This window comes from Rhinatrema bivittatum, chromosome 16, assembly GCF_901001135.1.
Source record: "Rhinatrema bivittatum chromosome 16, aRhiBiv1.1, whole genome shotgun sequence".
NCBI classification, from domain to species: Eukaryota; Metazoa; Chordata; class Amphibia; order Gymnophiona; family Rhinatrematidae; genus Rhinatrema; species Rhinatrema bivittatum.
The window spans coordinates 73593028-73615834 of record NC_042630.1 but is presented as its reverse complement, the minus strand read 5'-3'; the positions used below and the strand labels follow the sequence as shown (position 1 = coordinate 73615834).

The following is a 22807-nucleotide window of genomic DNA, read 5'->3' as shown; positions in this document are numbered from 1 at the left end:
TATCAAATCGGTTTACATAAAACAGGGAGGAACTTTAACAATAAATAATAAATAATCATTTAACAGAAGGAGCAAAAGTTACAATGAACAAGGAGGATAAACTTGGAAGCATAGGAAGCTGGAAAAGAGAGTAGAAGGAGACAAATAGCTGAGAACATAATAACAATAAAGGTTAGAATTTTAAATATTTTGGCTGCTTAGGGGTTTCTAATTCCAGAGTTCGTGAATTGTGGCTAATCTGTGAGCTTGGCTATCAAAAGAATATCCAAGCTACATTTCTTCCAAGTATTCCCCCTTATTCCTTACTTATTGACATATATCTGCACAGAATTCTTAATTCCATTAACATTTCTAATATCAGGAATATTCTGCTCACAATTCACAGGGACTAAAATCCTCATACCACTATTGTTAGGCCTATTTACCTTTCAATCTGCATTATCACAAAAATGTCAAGACCAACCCTCCAATCCAGACCACCCAACAGCCTCATGAGAGAACACAAAAAGAAAAGAATCTTAATTTGTCAACTCTCACAGCCTCAACAAAATAAGCTTGTAACAAATAAACTTACCAAAAGCTAAGCTTCTAACAAATAAACTTACCAAAAGCTATAATCTCTCCCATCCTCACGTCCAACTATAGTCCCATAAAGGAACCCAGAAAGGGGCAGCCTTTTGTCAGGCCCTTACGCAATGGCCTTCTAGGCAGAGGCCTGCCTAGGGCCTCCCCCTTATATAGGCCTTTCGGTCACTACCTGATGACATCACAAACCTGGCATACCTCGGCAGCAGATAAGGAAATACTCTCTCACCTGGTCTTCCAGGTAAAGTTCTTCATGCGATTGTAATTAGCGGCAGTAGCACCAGCAGCAGTAGTAATGGCCAGACAGGCCCAAGGCAGGATAGGCAAAACCATAGATGGCCTGTTTCCCCCTTATATGGGCCTTCCAATCACCAACTGATGATGTCATAAGAACATGCCATAGTGGGTCAGACCAAGGGTCTATAAAGCCCAGCATCCTGTTTCCAACAGTGGCCAATCCAGGCTATAAGTACCTGGCAAGTACCCAAAAAGCAAAATTGCTTACCTTGTAATAGGTGTTATCCCAGGACAGCAGGATCTAGTCCTCAAATACGGGTGACATCATTGATGGAGCCCTATTGCGGAAAACTTTCTGTCAAAGTTTCTGGAAACTTTTGACTGGCCCTGTGAGGCCACTGAGCATGCCCAGCATGCCATGATATTCTCTGCCACAGGGGTCTCTCTTCAGTCTCGATGTAGCAATAAGCTTTAGCAAAAAATAAAATAATAAAATGTATCGGACCCAACTCCGCGGGGTGGCAGGTGGGTTTCGTGAGGACGACATCCTGCTGTCCTGGGATAACACCTATTACAAGGTAAGCAATTTTGCTTTATCCCAGGACAAGCAGGATGCTAGTCCCCAAATATGGGTGATTAGCAAGCTAGAGGCCGAGTCATTTTGTAGTGAAGCAACAGTGAAGTATTGTTGTTGAAAATGAGGCAGCCAAAGATCACAGCAGGTTGGATGTAGAAGGAGTTGGGATTAAACTGGAAACAAGTTCTTTAAGACAGATTGTCCATAGGCTGAATCTTGTCGTCCTTCTTTGTCTAAACCAGTGGTTCTCAACCTTTCTAATGCCGTGACCCCGTAATACAGTTCCTCATGTTGTGGTGACCCCTCGCCCCGCCCTCGCCCTGCGAGGGCGGGGCGAGGGCGGGGCTTTATTCATATGGGGCGGGGTTATGGATGGGGTTGGATTTTAGTGCATACTTATTTATTATGACATTTATAAACAGAACCACCATTCCTCATAAAACAATAAAATTAAGAAACATAAAGCATCAGTTATAATAGTAAAACCATACTAATAAAAGAATATTTTAAAATTACTGATAAATAGAATTTCTATTAATTAAAATCATATAAATTTTTATAATTTCCCAAACACCAATAAAATATTTCAAAACAGCACATATATCAAATAACACACAATAATTAAAACTAATAAGGATTTTAAAAAGCCCCTGCTGTCCATACATGGGAGCTCTTGATTTCCAGTCACCCTGATATTGTCGAGGATTAGGAGGTTATCCTCTCTCTCTCACACATACTCTCACATGTCCATTCTCTCTCACACATACACTGTCACATACATACACATTCATGCTCTTATACCCACCATAACATCTCGCTCTCACAGACACTGATACACTCTCAGGGTGTAAGACACTCTCTTCCCCCCCCCCCCCCCCACTCACACACACTCTTACTCCCCTGGATTTTCTCATACACACTCATGCTCTCACTCTTACTGGCTCCCTCACAACCTCAGAGCCTCTCAGATAAAACTCTATGCAGCAGAAATAATGCTGAATGTTGAGAATTGTGTTATGCAGACTAATCTGGAAAATGCACTAATTTCTACATGAGTCATAATGAATCAGTCCTCAGCTGCAGGCTTCAATTGATTATCCTGGCTCCCTTTAATTTAATGTTTGCCAAATACAGTTCATGTGTAACAGCAATCCTAATTCTCCACCAGATCAAGGTGATTTCACATCCCACTTCATACTTTGTCACCTCCAGCTGAGTCAAACAATTAATCTAATTACTGCCACTGCTGCCACGTGGCTATTGGGGAGGCGCTGATTGCTGCTATTGGCACTGAAGCCCATTCTGCTGCCTCCTCTGTGCAGGCCCCCTGGGTTTCCACTTCCTCCATGTTGATCTCGTACATTGTGAGATCCGCCATAGAGAAAGTGCTACTCTTGCACATTCCCAAAGATTACATGTACCAATCAGTAAAAAGTAATTTATTTTTTTTTACATCTGCTTCTCTTTATTTTTTTGCCATTTCCTTTTATATTGCCTTTTTTTCTGTTTCTTTTCTCTCCACCTGTCTTCTTCCCTCAAACACACAGTCAGGTTCTCATTCTCACATGCATTTCTCTCTCAAACACACGTACACACACAGGATCTCACTGTCACATGCTCTTTTGTCATGCAATCATTCATACACACAGTCTCTCACTGGCACAGGCTGTCTGAGTCTCACACACAGGATCTCTCACACCCCCACATGCTGCCTTGCTCAAGCACAGGCTCTCACTGTCACATGCTGTCTCTTTCACACACACACAGAGGCTCTCACATGCTGTCTCTGCAAACACACACAGTCTCTCAATTCACTCTCACACACAATCTCTCAACTCATCTCATACTCGCACACACCTCTCTCTCACCTCTGGGCCTCTTCTTTACGGGTTACCACAGGATGGGCTCTGCAGCGGCCCTAGTCTTCCCGGCCCCGCTGCTCCTCTTCTGCACGCGGCTGACGCGCCTCCTCCTTCCTGCCCGTGCGGCTCCGGCAACATTTGTCTTCCGGGGCAGGGCGGGCAGGAAGTAAGTAGGAGGAGCACCGCGACGCGCTCCCTTTTGGGGTTGGAGGAGGCAGGTCTCCAGCTTCGCCCCGCCTCCCCGCAGCAGCCGCGGCGCCACGGACCGGCAAAAAACCCCAACGGCCCGGTACTGGTCTGCGGACCGGGCCGTTGGGGTCGGTCCGCAGATCAGTTTTGGTCGAACGACCTGTGTTTTGGTCGAACGACCAAAACACAGGTCGTTCGACCAAAACACAGGCGATCCCTGCAAAGGTGTGAAGAGAACTCCGTGTTGCTGCAAAGGTGTGAAGAGAACTCCGTGTTGCTGCTTTACATATGTCAAGAATTGGCACTGAACGGTAGTGTGCTACTGAGGTTAACATTGCTCTTACTGAATGTGCCTTTACTCGCCCTTGGAGAGGAAGGCCTGCTTTTTCATAGCAAAACTGTATGCAATCTGCTAGCCAATTGGATAAAGTATGTTTACCCACTGCTTTACCCGGTTTGTTTGGATCAAAAGATACAAAGAGTTGAGTGGATTTTCTATGGACTGCAGTGTTGTCTAAGTAATATGCTAGCGCACGTTTACAGTCCAAGGTATGTAAGGCCCGTTCTCCTTCGTGAGAATGAGGCCTTGGGAAGAATGTGGGTAAAACTATGAATTGGTTCAAGTGGAATTCCGTAACTACCTTGGAGAGGAATTTTGGATGTGTCCGGAGAACCACTCTGTCATGTAGGAATTTTGTATAGGGTGAGTATGTGACAAGTGCTTGTAACTCACTAACTCTTCTAGCCGATTTATTTATTTATTTAAAATCTTTTCTATACCGTTGCTAAGTAGTCTACCATCGCAACGGTTTACATGATGGCACATAAATTAATGTAGGGAAAGTGTACTATCGTACATTCTAACAGGTGCCGTCAAAGGTTCGGTTACAATAAATCATTAAAGATAAGAAAAAATTGTTTAGTGAATTAGGTCATGACCGGGTGTACCAGGAAGGTACAGTTTACGGGTAAAATTCATTAATTATAGTGTTACAAATAATTTTTAAAGTGATGTAGAGTTCATGGATCCCTCTACTGCATGTTACTAATTGTTGTGTTCCGGTGCTCTTCTGCCTCTTCCTGAATGTTTTCTAATTTCCCGTCTCTTTATAAAATGCTTGTTTAAAAAGCCATGTTTTTAAACTTTTCTTGAATGCTTTGAGATCTCTTTGTAATCTGATCTCTGTTGGCATTGTGTTCCAAAGCGTGGGGCCAGCTAATGAGAAGGCCCTTTCTCTCACTTGGGTTAGTTTTGCTGTTTTTACTGAGGGAATGGTCAGCAGTGCTTTATTTGCTGATAGCAGGTTTCTGTGTGGGATGTGTACTCGTAATGCTGTGTTAAGCCTGTCTGATTTTTCATCATGTATTAGCTTATGTATGGTACATAATGCTTTGTATTTTATTCTGTGTTCTATGGGTAGCCAGTGTAATTCCGCTAGGGTTTCTGTTATATGGTCCCTCCTTCCTTTTCCAGTTAGTATTCTAGCTGCAGTGTTCTGTAGTATTTGAAGCGGTCTCAGTGTTGTATATGGGAGACCTAGTAAAAGAGCATTGCAATAGTCAGTGCTGGAAAAGACCAGTGCCTGAAGTACTGTTCTGAAATGATCTGGTGTTAGTAGTGGTTTTAGCCTTCTGAGGATCATTAATTTTGCATAGCCATCCCTTACCTTCAGTGAAATGTATTGTTTTAGCTGGAAAAGTTCGTAACCTTGGAATAATAATGGACCCTGAGGTCCATTATTATTCCAAGGTTACGAACTTTTCCAGCTAGTTCAATTTTCTGATTGTCCTTCAGGATTATTTGTGTTTGGCTGATTTCAGTATTTTTTCGTTCTAAGTGTAAGAATTCTGTTTTATCAATATTAATCACAAGTTCCATTTGGTTTAGTAGTTGCCTTATAATGTTTAGGTACATGTTAGCTAGGTTTAGTGTTTTCTCTAAAGTGTCTTCTATGGGTAGGATTAGTTGAATGTCGTCTGCATAGATGTAATGTATGATTCCCAGTCCCACAAGCAGATGGCACAAGGGCAACATGTATATGTTAAAGAGGGTTGCAGATAGGGCTGATCCCTGTGGTACTCCTGTTTTGAGATTGACTTTTTCTGATAATACGTTGTTGACCTGGACTTGGAAGAACCTGTTTTTTAGATATGAACTAAACCAGTTTAATGTTTTGTCGTGTAATCCGATTTCTTCTAGTCTATTTAGTAGTATTTTATGGTTTACTGTGTCGAAGGCTGCTGATAAGTCTAGCATTATTAGAATGTAGTGTTTACCGCTGTCAAAACCTCTTAGAATGTTATCTGTTAGTGAGAAAAGTAGTGTCTCCGTGCTGTAGTGCTTGCGGAATCCGTGTTGGGACGGGTACAGTATGTTGTTGTTGTCATCTAGGTGTTCAGCGAGCTGTTTCTGAACTGTTTTTTCAATTAGTTTAGCTAATAATGGAAGATTTGATACTGGGCGGTAGTTGTTCAGGATAAGATGGTCACTTTTTTTTTTTCTTTAAGATTGGTTTTATAATTACTCCTTTCAGAATATCTGGCATTGATCCTTCATCTAGGGATAGGTTTATGATCCTGGCTAATGTATGGGATACGGTATTAGCTGATTTCTTAAGTTCAAATGTTGGTATTGGGTCGATTTTGTGTGGGGCTGGGTTAATGGTTTTTAGCATGTGTTCTACCTCCATCTTGGAGATCTCAGAAAATAAAGACCATTGTTTTACATCTCTTTTTTGCATTTTAATTTCTTGGTTGGCAGTGTTTGTAAGTTTGTTTCTTAGGTTAGTAATTTTGTTGCTGAAAAATTTGGCGATTTCATTACATTTTGATTCTGGCAGATTTTGAGGTGATTCTTGTTTGTCGTTAGTTAGGTTTGATACTATTGAGAATAGGGTTCTTGGAAGGTTAGCAAACTTTTTATTTTATTGCTGAAGTATTTTTTCTTAACATTGAGAATTAGTTGTTTGTAAAAGGCTAGATGTTTTCTGTATTTGGTTAGGGTCTCGGTTGTTTTGTTTTTTCTCCATCTTTTTTCCATTGATCTGAGAGTCCTTTTTGTATTTTTTACTTTTTCATTATGCCAGGGGTTGTTTTGTATTCCTTCTCTTTTCCGTATTGATTTGAGCGGGTTTATTTCATCGGCTATTTTTTTGGTTGTGTCAAACCATGTTTCGGTGGCAGAACTGCAGTTGCTGTAGTCAATCTTAGTTAGTTTTTCCTCTAGTTTGTCATTTAGTTTTTCCAAATTAAAAGGTGGTCGATATTTAAATTCTATGGGTTTATGATTTTGTTTGATTTGCGGTTTAAGGAATTTTACGTTGGAATGAATAAGGAAGTGGTCTGACCAGGGGATTTGTGTGTTGTCAGTTTTACAGTGTTCTAAGCAATTGTGGTTGATGAATGTGAGGTCCAGAAAGTGACCGGCTTTGTGTGTTGATTTGTTTGTTATTAGTGAGAAACCCAATGCTGTCATAGCATCTATTAGTGTTTGGCATGCGTTTGATAAAGAGTGGGCGTCCATGTGAAGATTAAAGTCTCCTAGTATTATGGTTGTTTTAGAGATATTTAAGTGTGTAGTGAGGAATTCAATTAATGGTGAGATATTTAGTTCTAGGAGGCTTAGCGGGCAGTAGATAAGACATATTTGTATATTGTTAGTATCAAACATGGCAATTTCATGATTTGGGGGAGGGGTTATTTGTATAGGTTTACATTTAAAAGTTTTTCGATAATTAGTAGGAGACCTCCTCCATGCTTATTTATTCTTGGGACTGAGAATACTTCATCATTTTTGTGGGCTATTTGATTTTTTAGAACTACGTCAGTTTTTTTTAACCATGATTCAGTTATTGCAACAAAGTTTGGTTTATTGTCATACAGTAAATCCGTAATGATTGGGAATTTTTTTGCGACTGATTGGGCATTTACTAAGATGAAAGTTAGCATAAGTAGGTTGTGTATTGCAGGACTTTTAGAAATAGGGGTTTTCTTTATCTGTATAAGATTATTGTGTGGCGTTTTCTTTGTCATTTTTGTTCTATAGCTAGGATCGTTCTTTAAGTAATTGATTCCATATTTACCTTTGTTTGTGCTATGAGGAAGATAGTCTTCCATGTGAGAAATTTAAGATCACAGGAAGTCATGGGTTCAAAAGGAGAATGCATGAGTCTTGTTAAGACCAGATTCAGGTCCCATTCTGTGACTGGTGGCCAAATCGGTGGTTTAAGGTGAATTACATCTCTCATAAATCTACTGACAAGAGGATGTATGGATATTGGTGCATCTCCCATCTTGTTATGGTAAGCTGAGATTGCACTTAGATGTACTCATACAGATTTCTGGAGACCAGAGTCTGAAAGATGACTTAAATAGTCTAGTAGGGAAGTTGTGGGGCAGGAGAAAGCCTTTAAAGCCTGGAGCACCGCTTGACGGATGAAATCAGACAATTCCTGCATGACAGCTGGTGCAGGCAGAGCAGCTGTACGCGGTGGTGGTGTCGATTGTCCTTCCACAGAGCCCTGTGGAGGTTCGACAACTGCTGCATCGCCATGGGATGAAGGCCTCGGAGGTACCAGTGTTTCCTGGATCCTACTCCATTTCGCGGTCGATTCCTCCAGGGAAAGAAGCACCTCTGGTATTGACGGGTGTCGGTGCCAATGGCGGTGCTTCGAACGGTGTTCGGTCGCTGACTTCGAAAATGCTATCGATGATGTTGGCGCTGGATGGCCCCCGACCCTTCCGGACGATGTTTTTTCAAAATTATGCATTTGGAGACTTCGGCCGGAGACGATTAAGTCGATGTGGAAGGAGATGGCAGAAGTTCTAGATGGAAAAAGTGCTCCATCTTTTCTTGGCGGGCCTTTCTTCCCTTCGCAGTCATTTCTGTACATTTGGGACAGGTTGTTACGTCGTGTTTTTCCCCTAAACAAAGCACACACTCGAGGTGTGGGTCTGTAATGGACATTGTCCGATTACAGTTGGGACATTTTTTAAATCCCGTGGCCATTTTAACGTCAACAGCCATCTATGAAATGAAAGGAAAAAATTTTACTCAGAGTAAAAAAGAGACCAAGATTTACTCACCAGCCGGTGGAAACCTGAGAGACCCCGATATGGGAGAAAATGAATGGTGTGAAATGGTGTGAATGGTGTGAAATGGTCTGCCTACAGCAGCGCGGAAAAACGAAGACTGAGGAGAGATCCCTGTGGCAGAGAATATCATGGCATGCTGGGCATGCTCAGTGGCCTCACAGGGCCAGTCAAAAGTTTCTAGAAAGTTTAACAGAAAGTTTTCCACAATAGGGCTCCATTAATGTCACCTATATGTGAGGACTAGCATCCTGCTTGTCCTGGGATAAGCAGTCTACCCCATGCTACTGATGCTAGTAATAGCAGTGGCTATTTTCTAAGTCAACTTGATTAATAGCAGGTAATGGACTTCTCCTCCAAGAACTTATCCAAACCTTTTTTAAACCCAGCTACACTAACTGTACTAACCACATCCCCTGGCAACAAATTCCAGAGTTTGATTGTGCGTTAAGTGAAAAAGAACTTTCTCCAATTAATTTTAAATGTGCTACATGATAACTTCATGGAGTGCCCCCTAGACCTTCTATTATCCGATTCACATTTACCAGTTCTAGACCGCTCATGATTTTAAACACCTCTATCATATCAGCCGTCTCTTCTCCCAGCTGAACAGCCCTAACCTCTTTAGTCTTTCCTCTTAGGGGAGCTGTTCCATCCATATCATTTTGGTCGCCCTTCTCTGTACCTTCTCCATCGCAACTATATCTTATAGTCATTTAATAGCTGCAGATGCAAATGCACCTTATAGTCATGGTGGATATGTTGAAAACCTGACAACTTGTGGCACTCAATGATTGAAGTTGCCTACCCCCTACTGTAGTGTGTATGTATAGCTTCTGTTGTTGCTGCCCATGCTATATCTGTTCTGTGGTGGGCAATGTGGGTATGTGTGACAAGCTTATGCTGCTATCATCTGTGCTGTACCTGTTCTTTCTGCGCAGTGGTGGGACAGTTTATGATTGTGCATATGTGTGTGCTGGAGTGAGGCAGAGAGGAGATGGGAAGTGTGTGTGGCTGCTGTCTATACTGTACTTATTCTGTAATGAGGCAGTGAGTGCCCAATGAAAGAGGTGTCACTTACCCAAAGCTGGTCATCATTGCCTGGCAGGCTCTTCTTGATGAACGCTCCATAGTAGGTAGCAATGTTTCGGTGATGTGAGTACTTCTTCAGCATGTTAATCTCCTGTTTAATTTCTTCCTCTTCATCCTTTCAGAAAAATACAGCAGAAATGAAAGTGAGGCCTCTTCATTACTGGAGATAGATAAATCTCCTGTAAATCTTCCATCTCAAGCAAAGAACAGGGAGCCAAGCCAAAGTGCTCAGCGGCAACACATTTTAGAAGGGGAGCACTGAGAGGAGAGGATCACCTTGTTGGTGGCTGCAAAAAAAACCATCAGTAAATACTGCTTGGAGACATTTTTAAAAACTTAAAATTATTGGGGAGAAATAAACTATTGGGGTATATAGTTTAGTGTATTCGTGTGTTTTGTTTTAAATAGGTAATCAGAAAATTAGGTAGCAAACAGAGGTTTGTGGGTTTTATTTTAAATAGGTAGTCAGTCAGGCAGCAAACATTTATCCCTCAGCTATTAACGCCTGCCTGGAGACTGCCAGGCAGGTTATGAAAACAGACGCTGAGTTTACCGGCGTCAGTCTTCATAACCGGCAGCCGCGGCGGGTTGCGTTAGCAAGGAGGCACTAAGGTCGCGCAAGCAACCCTAGCGCGACCCGCTAATTTACATATTGCCTGGCGCCCCCCTTGTGAGCGCCATGTGTGCGTTAAGAAAGCAGGCGCTGAAAAGTAAGCGCCCGCTTCCCAGCGAAAATTATTGCATCGGCCCCCAAAGTGTGCATCCAATGCAAAGAGCTCCTATCTCTCAGAGAACAGTCCGATCATAAGAACATAAGAAATTGCCATCCTGGGTCAGACCAAGGGTCCATCAAGCTCAGCATCCTGTTTCCAACAGAGGCCACACCAGACCACAAAAACCTGGCAATTACCCAAACACTAAGAAGATTCCATGCTACTGATGCAATTAATAGCAGTGGTTATTCCCTAAGTAAACTTGATTAATAGCCGTTAATGGACTTCTTCTTCAAGAACTTATCTAAACCTTTTTTGAATCCAGCTACACTAACTGCACCAACCACATCCTCTGGCAACAAATTCCAGAGCTCTACTGTCCATTGAGTGAAAAAGAATTTTCTCCGATTAGTTTTAAATGTGCTACTTGCTAACTTCATGGAATGCCCCCTAGTCCTTCTATTATTCGAAAATATAAATAACCGAGTCACATCTGCTCGTTCAAGACCTCTCATGATCTTAAAGACCTCTATCAAATCCCCCCTCAGCCGTCTGTTCTCCAAGCTGAACAGCCCTAACCTCTTCAGCCTTTCCTCATAGGGGAGCTGTTCCATCCCCTTTACCATTTTGGTTGCCCTTCTCTGTACCTTCTCCATCGCAATTATATCTTTTTTGAGATGCGACGACCAGAATTGTACACAGTATTCAAGGTGTGGTCTCACCATGGAGCGATATAGAGGCATTATGACATTTTCCGTTTTATTAACCATTCCCTTCCTAATAATTCCTAACATTCTGTTTGCTTTTTTGACTGCTGCACCACACTGAGCCAACGATTTTAAAGTATTATCCACTATGATGCCTAGATCTTTTTCCTGGGTGGTAGCTCCTAATATAGAACCTAACCGTGTAACTACAGCAAGGGTTATTTTTCCCTATATGCAACAACTTGCACTTGTCCACATTAAATTTCATCTGCCATTTGGATGCCCAATCTTCCAGTCTTGCAAGGTCCTCCTGTAATGAATCACAGTCCACTTGTGATTTAACTACTCTGAATAATTTTCTATCATCCGCAAATTTGATAACCTCACTCGTATTCCTTTCCAGAGCATTTATATATATATTGAAAAGCTCCGAACCAACTACAGATCCCTGAGGCACTCCACTGTTTACCCTTTTCCACTGAGAAAATTGACCATTTAAACCTATTCTCTGTTTCCTGTCTTTTAACCAGTTTGTAATCCACGAAAGGACATCACCTCCTATCCCATGACATTTTAGTTTTCGTAGAAGCCTCTCATGAGGGACTTTGTCAAACCCCTTCTGAAAATCCAAATACACTACATCTACCGATTCACCTTTATCCACATGTTTATTAACCCCTTCAAAAAAATGAAGCAGATTTGTTAGGCAAGACTTCCCTTGGGTAAATCCATGTTGACTGTGTTCCATTAAATCATGTCTTTCTATATGCTCTACGATTTTGATCTTGAGAATAGTTTCCACTATTTTTCCCAGCACTGAAGTCAGGCTCACTGCCGCTTTAGCTGGAGGCTAAAGCGGCAAACCTGGAGGAGCTGAGGCAGCCAGAAAGCTATATAGATGAGACCCTTCAGGGACATTTTAGCCAAGTCCCAACTCCAGTCTGGCATCCCTGATGCTGCCTTGGAGGAGAAAGGTCTCATGATCGGAAAGCATCAACCTGGTGCAGCAGAGGAAAATTGGTTCTAACCTGCTAATTTTCGTTCCTGTAGTACCCCGGATCAGTCCAGGACAGCTGGGTTTTGCCTCCCCTCCAGCAGATGGAGACAGACAAAGACTTCGCGGACTCTGTCCTATACCCCTGAGGTGCCACCTAGTGTCTTGTCAGTATTATACTGTACCCAAGCAGAAATTACATAAACCATAACGGCAACCAGAAAACCACTTCCCCCTGAAGATCAGAGGAAATGAAAACACCTGAAACTTCATGAATGAACAAAAACATGCCCAAATCCTTTCCCTAAAAAGGGGGGCAGTCAGTAAAATCTGGCAGAAAAATTGATCAGCTATCGGCTGAGCGGACTCTCCATTTCCCCCCCCCCCCCCCCCACCGGGTGGGCGTCTGGACTGATCCGTGGTACTACAGGAATGAAAATTAGCAGGTAAGAACCAATTTTCCTTTCCCTGTACGTACCCAAATCAGTCCAGGACAGCTGGGATGTACCAAAGCTTTCCTAACCAGGGTGGGACTGTGAGAGTCCCGCTCGGAGTACACTGGCTCCAAAAGAACTGGGCTCTGGGGCCCGGACATCCAGTCGATAATGACTGGCAAAGGTATGCGGAGACTTCCAGGTAGCAGCCCTGCAAATTTCCTGTGGCGACACCTGCTGACATTCAGCCCAAGAAGCCGCCTGTGAACGAGTAGAGTGAGCCTTAAGGCCAGACGGAATCGGGCGACCCTGAACCAGAGTAGCAGACACAATAGCCTCCTTTAACCAGCGTGCGATGGTGGCCCTGGAAGCCTTCTGCCCCTTTCTGGATCCACTCCACAGCATGAAAAGATGATCCGAGAGCCGGAAACTGTTGGTCACTTCCAAGTAATGCAACAACACTCTCTTCACGTCCAACTTCCGCAAATCCTTAGACTCTGCAGAGGAAGAATTTAAACCTGCGAATGAAGGGAGTTCCTCGGACTGGTTCAAATGAAGAGAGGATACGACCTTCGGAAGAAAGGAGGGAACTGTTCTCAAGGAAACTCCTGCGTCAGAGATCCTCAAGAAAGGTTCCATGCAGGACAAGGCCTGTAGTTCGGACACCCGCCTCGCGGATGATATAGCCACCAGAAAAACTGTCTTCAAGGTCAGATCCTTCAGTGTCATTCGCTTCAAAGGCTCAAAAGTGGCATTACAAAGTGCCCTCAGCACCAAATTCAACTTCCACGAGGGACAAGGGCTCTTAATCGGAGGACGTAGATGTTTAGCTCCTCTTAAAAAACGTGCCACATGCGGATGAAAGGCTAAAGCAACTCCTTGCACCTTTTCTCGAAAACAGCCAAGGGCCGCCATCTGCACCCATAGAGAATTGAAGGCCAATCCTTTGGCTAAGCCTCCCTGTAAGAAATCCAGGACCTCCGGAATTGACACCCTGGACGGATGTACATGGTGGTCTATGCACCAGGACTCAGACACTCCCCAAACTCTAACGTACGCCATAGAGATAGAAGTTTTACGGGAATGTAAGAGCGTGGTCACCACCGCATTCAAGTAACCCTTACTCCTCAACCTACGCCTCTCATAAGCCATGCTGCTAGACAAAAGCGATCTGCTTCTGTGAAATAAACAGGGCCCTGACGCAATAGAGTCGGAGAAGGACGAAACCTCAGAGGACCCTCTACCACCAGATTCAAGAGGTCCACAAACCACGGGCGCCTCGGCCACTCTGGAGCCACCAGAATCACCCTGCCTGCGTGCCCCTCTATGCAGCGTAGAACCTTTCCGACCAACGGCCATGGTGGGAAGACATACAACAGAATGTCCTTTGGCCAGGGTAGGACCAACGCGTCTACCCCTTCCGCCCCCCGGTTCCCTCCGCCTGCTGAAGAACTGGGGAGCTTTAGCATTGTCGTACGTCGCCATCAGGTCCATGGCCGGTCTGGACCACCGGGCGCACAGAAAATGAAAGGCGTCATCGGAGAGTTCCCACTCCCTGGATCCAATTGGTGCTGGCTGAGGAAATCTGCCTGAACATTGTCCACTCCGGCTATGTGAGAGGCAGCTATCTGGTAAAGATGTTGCTCTGCTCAGTGTATCAAGAGCCGAGCCTCCGTCGCCACTGGACGTCTCCTGGTTCCGCCCTGACAATTGATGTAGACCACCATTGTCGCATTGTTGGAGAGCACCCTCACCGATCTGCCCTCCACCAGCGGAAGGAGGGCCTGGAGCTCTAACTGCACAGCCTTGGTCTCCAAGCGACTGATGGACCAGGAGGCCTCCGTCCTGGTACATTAGCCCTGGACTGCCGTATCCCGAGAAACCGCTCCCCACCCGGAAAGGCTGGCGTCGGTGGTCACCACAATCCAACAGGGAAGCTTCAAATCCACCCCCTGGTGCAAATTGTGCTGTGAAAGCCACCACAGAAGACTGGAACGCGCCCCGTCCATCGGGGCAGGACAAGATGGAAACGCTGCGAGAGGGGATTTCATCGGGAGAGCAAGGCTTATTGAAGAGGACACATATGCGCAAAGACCCAAGGTACCAGATTGATCGTTGAAGCCATTGAGCCCAGGACCTGCAAGTAATCCCAGACCCTGGGTCGAGGTAGAGAGCGCAAGGGCTCCACCTGTGAAGCGAGCTTGGAAATCCTCTCTTCCGTCAGAAAAACCTTTCCCAAGGCTGTGTCGAAGCGAACCTCCAGAAACTCCAAAGTCTGGAGGGAATCAGATGACTCTTCTTGAGCTTGACCACCCCATCCCAAGTCCAACATCCAGAGCACCTGCGCCACCGCAGCTCTGCATAGGCTTTCTCACTTTGCTCGAATTAGCCAATCGTCCAGATAGGGATGCACCAGTATCCCTTCCCGTCGCAAGGTGGCCGCGACCACAACCATCACCTTGGTGAAAACTCGGGGCGCCAACGCAAGCCCGAACGGAAGAGCGCAAAATTGAAAATGGCACCCAAGGATCGCAAACTGCAGATATTTCAGATGGTCCGAGCATATCGAGATGTGCAGGTATGCTTCCGTTAGGTCCAGCGATGCCAAAAACTCTCCCTTGTGCACCGACGCTATGATGGAGTGAAGAGTTCCATCCGAAAACAGGGTACCTTTGGGGCCGATTCACCTGCTTCAAATTGAGGATGGGATAGAAGGTACCCTCCTCCTCCTTTGGTACCACGAAGTAGATGGAGTAGCGCCCACGCTGTAGCTGCCCTTCGGGCACTGGAACTATGGCACCCAGTTCCTGCAGGAGCTGTAGAGTGTCTCGCACCGCCCTTCACTTTAGGTGGGATACGCAAGGGGACACTATGTTATTTATTTTATTTGGGCATTTTTATATACCGAGTATATTGTATACACTTCACGTCAGTTTACATCATATATGGGGACAGTTTTTTTTTTTAATATATATAGTTTATTGAGTTTTTATCAATCTTCATTAATAAAATACAGAAGAATAAAGGATTTCCAATTTCCTATACATTTATTTATTTAAATTCTTTTAATATACCGATGCTCAAGACCAGGTCTTATCGTACCGGTTTACAATGAACTAGGGGGAAAAAACCAGTTAACAATAGAAGCAGGAAATTACATTATAACAGGGAATGTGGAACTTGGTAGTTAGAGGAAAGGATAGGTTAAACAATTTCTAACAGGAGAACAAAGCAAATAAGCAGAAACGTAAGTGCTTACATGGTAAGCATTATATACCAAAATTACATCGTGTGTAATATTAGGCAAGTTATATTAAAGTGTGGTTGTCCGAGAAACAGTTCCTTTTTTTGAGTTGCTGAAGGAGGACGCAACCGCGGGGAATGTAACTGTGGGGGTGATCCTGCGGTTTCTTCAGGGGTATGCTTGGGCGAACAGCCAAGTTTTTAATTTTTTTCTGAAAGTGATATGGCAGTGTTCCTGGCGGAGATCTGGCGGGAGAGAGTTCCAGTGATGCGGACCGGCAGTTGATAGTGCACGTTTTTCAATGGTGTTGTGGAGAACGGACTTTTTTGGGGGAACCTGGAGGGAATCTCTGTATGCAGATCTGGTGGGTCTTGTAGAGGCGTGTGGTTTGAATTAGATTACATAAGGTAATCTAATTCACACATAATTGAACGGGGACGACAATCGGCCCAAACAAACCTTCATTAGTCCACATTACACTGGGGAGCAGTACATTGAAAAAATTTTAAAGAAAAATAGCATATTATATGCAATTATGAGAGCAGTATTTATATATCTTGTCTTCACCATATATCTCTAATATAGTCTAATTATTCTTACATGACTCTTTATCCAAAAGAAAAGTCTCTAAATGTAGAGGATCATAAAAAATGAACTTGCTTCCAGCTAATATAATACAACATTTGCAGGGAAATCTAAGTATATATGATGCTCCCAAAGAGGTTACTCTGTTTTTTAATAGCAAAAATTGTTTCCGTCTTAATTGTGTGGTTTTAGCCACATCAGGAAATAACTGGCTTTTCCCCCCACAGAAGGAAAAATCTTTATTTTTAAAGTATTTTTGTAACATCATAATCTTATCACTTTCAATACCAAAAGTTACTAATAGAGTTGCCCTAATTGGAATATCATCAACAGAAGCTTCAAGAAATGATGTCAAATTTGGACTATTTTCTTGAATTGTATCCATTCCAGCCTCTGGGCCTGGGGAGGTCCTAGATCTTGGAATGTAATACAATTTGGAAATTAAGATTTCTCTATAGGAGGAGATCTGTAGAACTTCTCCCATATATTTCCTCAGTAATTCCAAAGGTGATAACAGCCTTGTCATTGGAAAGTTTAAAAATCTAAGATTTTTAGATCTTATCAAATTTTCCATAGTTTCTAATTGCCTTGTGGTCGACAAACTATCCTTCATAAAAGATGTATTTGCAGATTGTATATTTACCATCTGTGAATTAACTGTTGAGAAATTTCCTTCCAAATTTTCCAATCTTAAAACATGTTCTTGCAATGTTTGCTTAATTTCAGTATTAGAAGATTGAAACTGGTTCATAACTTGAGTTAACATTTTTTGCATATTATTAACAGATTTCCACACATCTAATAATGTAACATCTTTTAAATCTGTTATAGCATTCCCATATCCCCTTTTAAAGCTAGGCCAGACAAAGGAGGGGTATCATTTCCTCCTGTCTGAGCAGCTTGTAATGGAATAGAGTCATTTAATACATTACTTGCCATACTTAAACTATGCTCACCATTAGGTTCTATACTTAGAGAAGGTGAATGGTGGCCGAGACTCCGAGTTGAACCTGAAGAAAAGGATACTTCCGGGTCAGGATTTTGTACCTCCGAATTCCCACGGACAACGTGTGTCCATAGGACCTCTCACCAATAAAGGGGTAGAAACTGTAGGAAATTTTATCTTCCGTTTCCTGCTCATAGATGTTTAAAAAGGGAAGTCACAGATATAACTCGCCGATACCGCAAGGAGCGCGCTCCTTTGGCAGCGCGCCGGCGGCTGCGTGCCGCAAGACCCTGGATTTTATCCGGTTTTGAAACGCGGATAGATGGCGTCTCAGGGGGCGTGGCTCAACGCGCTCTGTTCGGGGCTGTGGCACCGATGTTCCCCAGGCTCTGGCAAGTTTCTCTGTCTGTCTCCCCTCCAGCTGAAGATGATTCTCTCCAGGAAGCTCGCGCTGTCCTGTCGCAAGACCCTGGATTTTATCCGGTTTTGAAACGCGGATAGATGACGTCTCAGGGGGCGTGGCTCAACTCGCTCCGTTCGGGGCTGTGGCACCGATGTTCCCCAGGCTCTGGCAAGCCTCTCTGTCCGTCTCCCCTCCAGCTGAAGGTGATTCTCTCCAGGAAGCTCCCATGGGGACAGTCTTTAATGACTTGTCCAAAAAGAACATTAAAACAACTAAATAACCTTATAAATACTAAAAAAAACCCTCATAAAATAGTCAATACTTGAATTTTACAAAATAATAAAATACATAAAATTTGTCAAATAACCTGTTACTGATAAAATAGGGTTTATAAAACTAATAAACAATCTTTAATCTAGGTTCCCAGGGAGAGTCGATAGAAGAAGTCATACAGCATTATTAAAAGCCTGCGCGAACAACCATGTTTTTAGTTGTTTCTTAAAAAGTTGTATACTGGCCTCCAAACGTATATTAAATGGAAGAGAGCTCCACAGTTTTGGACCAGCTAAGGAGAGGGCCCTTTCCCTGACTGCATTAAGGTGTGCTAATTTGGGAGCTGGAACTGGAAGGAGTGTTTTGCCTAAGGACCTTAAATTCCGAGAAGATGTATGGATGTGAAGGGATGCGTTTAGCCATTCACTTTTATTGCCATAGATGGATTTATGAATAAGCATCAAACATTTGTATTAAATTCGGGAATGGATGGGTAACCAGTGAAGGCTCATCAAAATTGGGGTGATATGATCAAATTATTTGGAATTGGTCAGCAGACGTGCGGCAGCATTCTGCAAAAGGTGAATAGATAACTGTAAGCCCAAAAAGAGGGCATTGCAATAGTCCAGCTTCACCAATAAAAGAGCTTGGAGCACCATTCAAAAATCATTATAATGTAACAACGTTTTTAGTTTCCTTAAGATTTGCAATTTATAGAAGCCGTTTAATTATGGTTTATATAAAAGCCTTTAAGTGAAATTCGCTATCTAATATAGCACCATGACTCCTGACTTCTTGTCTGATGTTTAACGAAGATGAATTTGAATATCTAATACAATTTTTTCGGTCACCTTATTACAAATATAGAGAATCTCTGTTTTTGTTTCATTGAGAGAAAGTGACATATGTGTGAGTAACTGTTTTATGTAACTGGAATAAATATCCCACAGTTTCAATGTGTTATCTAATGAATCTTTGTGTTTAAATAATTTTTATTGAACATTTTTTGTAAAATACAAAACAAAGAAAGTTTCAGTAAGAAAAATAAAACATAAATCAGCAATTATGCATTCCTGACTAATCCCCGACGTTACAGGAGACACCCAAGTTTTCGGGCTGAGAAATAAAAAGTACAATGTACCATGAAAAAGTAAAACATCTCCCGTATAAATAGTAACTATATGCCTGTGCGCCTAAGTATTCTTACTAAAACAGCACCAAGATAAGAACTAAGAAAAAGAATGAAGGACAGAGAGATAAAAGAAAAGGGAAAGAGAGGAAGGGTCGAGAAAGTAGAAAAAAGTAGAACAAAAAAAAAGAGGGAAAGGAAAGGAGGATCGAGAACCACCAAGTTGGGAGAAGAGAAAGGACCAAAATAAAAAGAAACGCATAAGCATTAGGTTGTCAAGGTAAAGAGGTTATATAATCCTTGAGTGGTTTCCAAACTTGAGCCCATGAGGCCAGACGATTACATTTAATAGCCATCGCTTTTTCATATTTATATTACATACAAACTGAATTCCACCACCAAACCTGTGATAGTAAATCACTACGCTTCCAGTTAGACATTATGGTATGAATGGCAATGGTAAACAAAAAATCCATCAATTTCCTGTGAGGCAGGGATAAAGAAACAAAGGGGTTTGAGCCCCGAAAAAACAGCACAGCATACGTTAGTGGGTGTGAAAAGGAAAGGATGGAGGTAATCGTAGACCAAACTTGAAGCCAGAAATTGTGTACATAGGGACATGAAAAAAGCATATGTTCAAGAGACGCTTGGGGGGCGGAACAAGACCAGCAGTTATGGGAGGCTAGTAGACCAGCCCTATGTAGTCGCCAAGGCGTCCAGAGGGCCCTATGTAATAGGAAAAAGGAAGATTGTGTCAAGCTGGAGGACAGTGTAATACGGGTAGTGACGGTCCAGAGATGCTTCCATACAGCTAGACTAATAGGAGTAGCAATCTCCCTGGCCCAGATGGAGTGAAGCCCATTCCGAAGAGCATTAGACCCTGTAGAAACCAGTATCTTATATAATTTTGATGCTAAATGTCCCTGAGGACCATGTTCCTGATAAACCTGTAGTAAGTAGGGAGAATTAGTGAGCGAAACGGAAGAGTATGAGGAGGCAGCAATAACGTTATGTAGTTGAAGCCATGCAAAGAATTGGGAAGATGGTAACCCATATTGCGCCCTAAGCTGAGCAAACGTGTGTAGCTTAGCATCTTCCAGTATGGAAGCTAAGAACCAAATGCCTTTGGTCTGCCATGACAGCCAGTTAAGAGGATGATTATCACAAGTCAATCTAGAGTTTTGCCATATAGGGGCCATGTTGGAGTAGCTCCAAGGACACATATGCTTAGGGCGGGTTGAGTCAAAAAAGGAGTACGCCTTATGTAGGGAACGTATTATAGAATTAGTCGCTAACCGCCTGGATAGTTGCATCCCAGGAAGATAGGTAAGTGGAAAAAGAGACAACAAGGAACATTCCAGATCTAACCATCTTGGCCTACCTCCTGGTGTGGGAGAGGGAAAAAAATGGTGATGAGCCTGTTGAAGCATGAAAGCTTGGTGGTATGCAAAAAAATTAGGGAAATTTACACCGCCCTCTGCCTTAACAAGCTTAAGTTTAGACAAAGCAATCCTTGGAGTCTTATTCCTCCATAAAAAAGAGGTAAGTATCCGATCAATCTGCTTGTAAAAAGCGCAGGAAAAAAAAATGGGAATCATCGAGAGAACATAAGTAATCTTAGGGGCAACCACCATTTTAATGGTGTCCAATCGTCCCCACCATGTAAGATGGAGGGGCGACCAATGAATGGTAAGATCTTTGATCCCTTGGAGAATACGGGTTTCAGCATTAGCAACTGTCAAATGAGGGTCGGAGTAAAAAGAAATACCCAAATATTTGATACTTTCAGGAACTTTTTTTTATGGCAGAATTGGTGAGATTCACCAAAGAGCCGAGAGCATTAAGAGGGAGTAATTCAGTTTTGTGCCAGTTGATCTTATAACCTGAAAGGGCAGAGTAAGTATTAATTTGCAGAAGTAAATTTGGAAGGGAGAGATCAGGTTGAGATAGAAAAAGTAAGACATCGTCTGCATAAGCTGATAACTTATATTCATCAGAGCCAATCTGTACACCTTTGATTAGCGAATTCTGTCGAATAGCAAGAAGAAGGGGTTCCAAAGCCAGGTTGAAGAGCAGAGGAGAAAGAGGGCAGCCTTGACGAGTTCCTCTATGCAAGGAAAAAAGAGGGGACCGGCGATTATTTAGATACAAAAAGGCTGTGGGAGAAGAATATAAGAGGGTGATCCATGAAAGAAAATTGGGGCCAAAACCAAATCGCTGTAAAGTAGAAAAAAGGAAGGACCACTCCACCCGGTCGAAAGCCTTTTCTGCATCGAGAGAGACAGCAATGACCGGGTAGGGGGCAGAAAAAACCGCTTCATGGATGTGAAAAAAGAGTCTGGAATTGTTTGCAATGAGCCTATTCTTAATAAATCCAGATTGATCTGGATGAATTAATGTAGGCATAATACGGGATAATCGGGTGGCTAATATTTTAGTAAAAATTTTATAGTCAGTATTCAGTAAGGATATAGGCCTGTAGTTGCCAACTTCAGCTGCATCTCAACCTGGCTTTGGAAGAACTACAATACATGCTGTGGAGAAAGATGAAAAGAGATTTGGTTGATCCGGTGCTATCGAGTAATATTGTTGTAAGCGAGGCGCAAGTTCCTTGCTGAACATTTTATAAAAGTCCGTAGTAAAACCATCCGGTCCGGGAGCTTTCCCTCCAGGGAGAGCTTGAATTGCAAGTTCTATTTCCTGTAAAGTTATTGGAGATTCAAGATCTTGAATTTGTTGTGTCGATAAGGATGGATGAGAGAGGGTGGAGAAGAAGGAATGAAGATCTTCCGCCGACGCTTGAACTTCGTTTTGATACAACTTGTCATAAAAGTCTCGGAATGCGTGTAGAATGTCCACATCTTGTGTAAGAACCTGATTGGAGGCAGAGATAATTTTAGTGATGCGCTGTTTCTCCTTCCTCTTCTTTAAATATGATGCTAGAAGATGACCACATTTGTTATTTTCAGCATAATATGTAGCATTAGTATGAAAAGTAGAGAGGCGAACTGAAGCACTGAGGAGCTGGTTGCATTGTAACTTGGCTTTTAATACAGCTGCTAAAGAAGCACTGGTCGGGCGTTGAATGTGTTCAGATTCCAAGAAGGCAATAGAACCCTGAAGGCGAACCAAATCCGCTTGTTTAGTTTTCCGCTGATATGCCGAGTAGCTGATGATAGCGCCTCTAATGGTGGCCTTATAGGCCTCCCATAAAGTGGACAATGAGATGTCAGGAGTAGCATTGGTAGAAAAATAATTGTTAGTATGATTCCGAATACAGTCTACAAAGGCTGAATCTGCTAATAGCGAAGAATTGAATCTCCACATTTTATCTGTAATGATTGGGGATTGCAAGTTGCACTGAAGGATGATTGCAGCATGATCCGAGACCAGAATAGGAGCAATGTCCGTGAAGTGTATCTGTGGAAGTAAACTATTCGATGCTAAAAAAAAGTCTATACGAGAGTAGGAGGGGTGCGGAGCAGAGAAATAGGTGTATTCCTTGTCTCCAGGATGAAGAAGACGCCAAGGATCCGATAGCCCCAAGGTCGACATGAGATGGTTGAGAGCTTTGCTTGATTTCGAAATAGAGAGGCGTGCCGTTGACTTCCGATCCATGAAGGGATCTAGGGTCTGGTTGAAGTCACCTCCGATGATAGTCCGAGTAGAATCGTGCGCAAGATGATGTGAAAAAGTGGCTTGAAAAAATGTAGGATCATCTTGATTTGGAGCGTACAGATTAAGGA

At 42.9% G+C, this 22807-nt stretch overlaps 1 protein-coding gene across 1 annotated transcript in view; it reads right to left on the bottom strand.

The window, feature by feature from the left end:
• Positions 1–22807, bottom strand: part of LOC115078196 (misshapen-like kinase 1) — a 1532819-nt gene that overhangs the window by 1139787 nt on the left and 370225 nt on the right. The window contains 1 exon segment of the mRNA XM_029580940.1: positions 9623–9748. Within this exon segment, the coding sequence (XP_029436800.1) occupies positions 9623–9748 (126 nt within the window).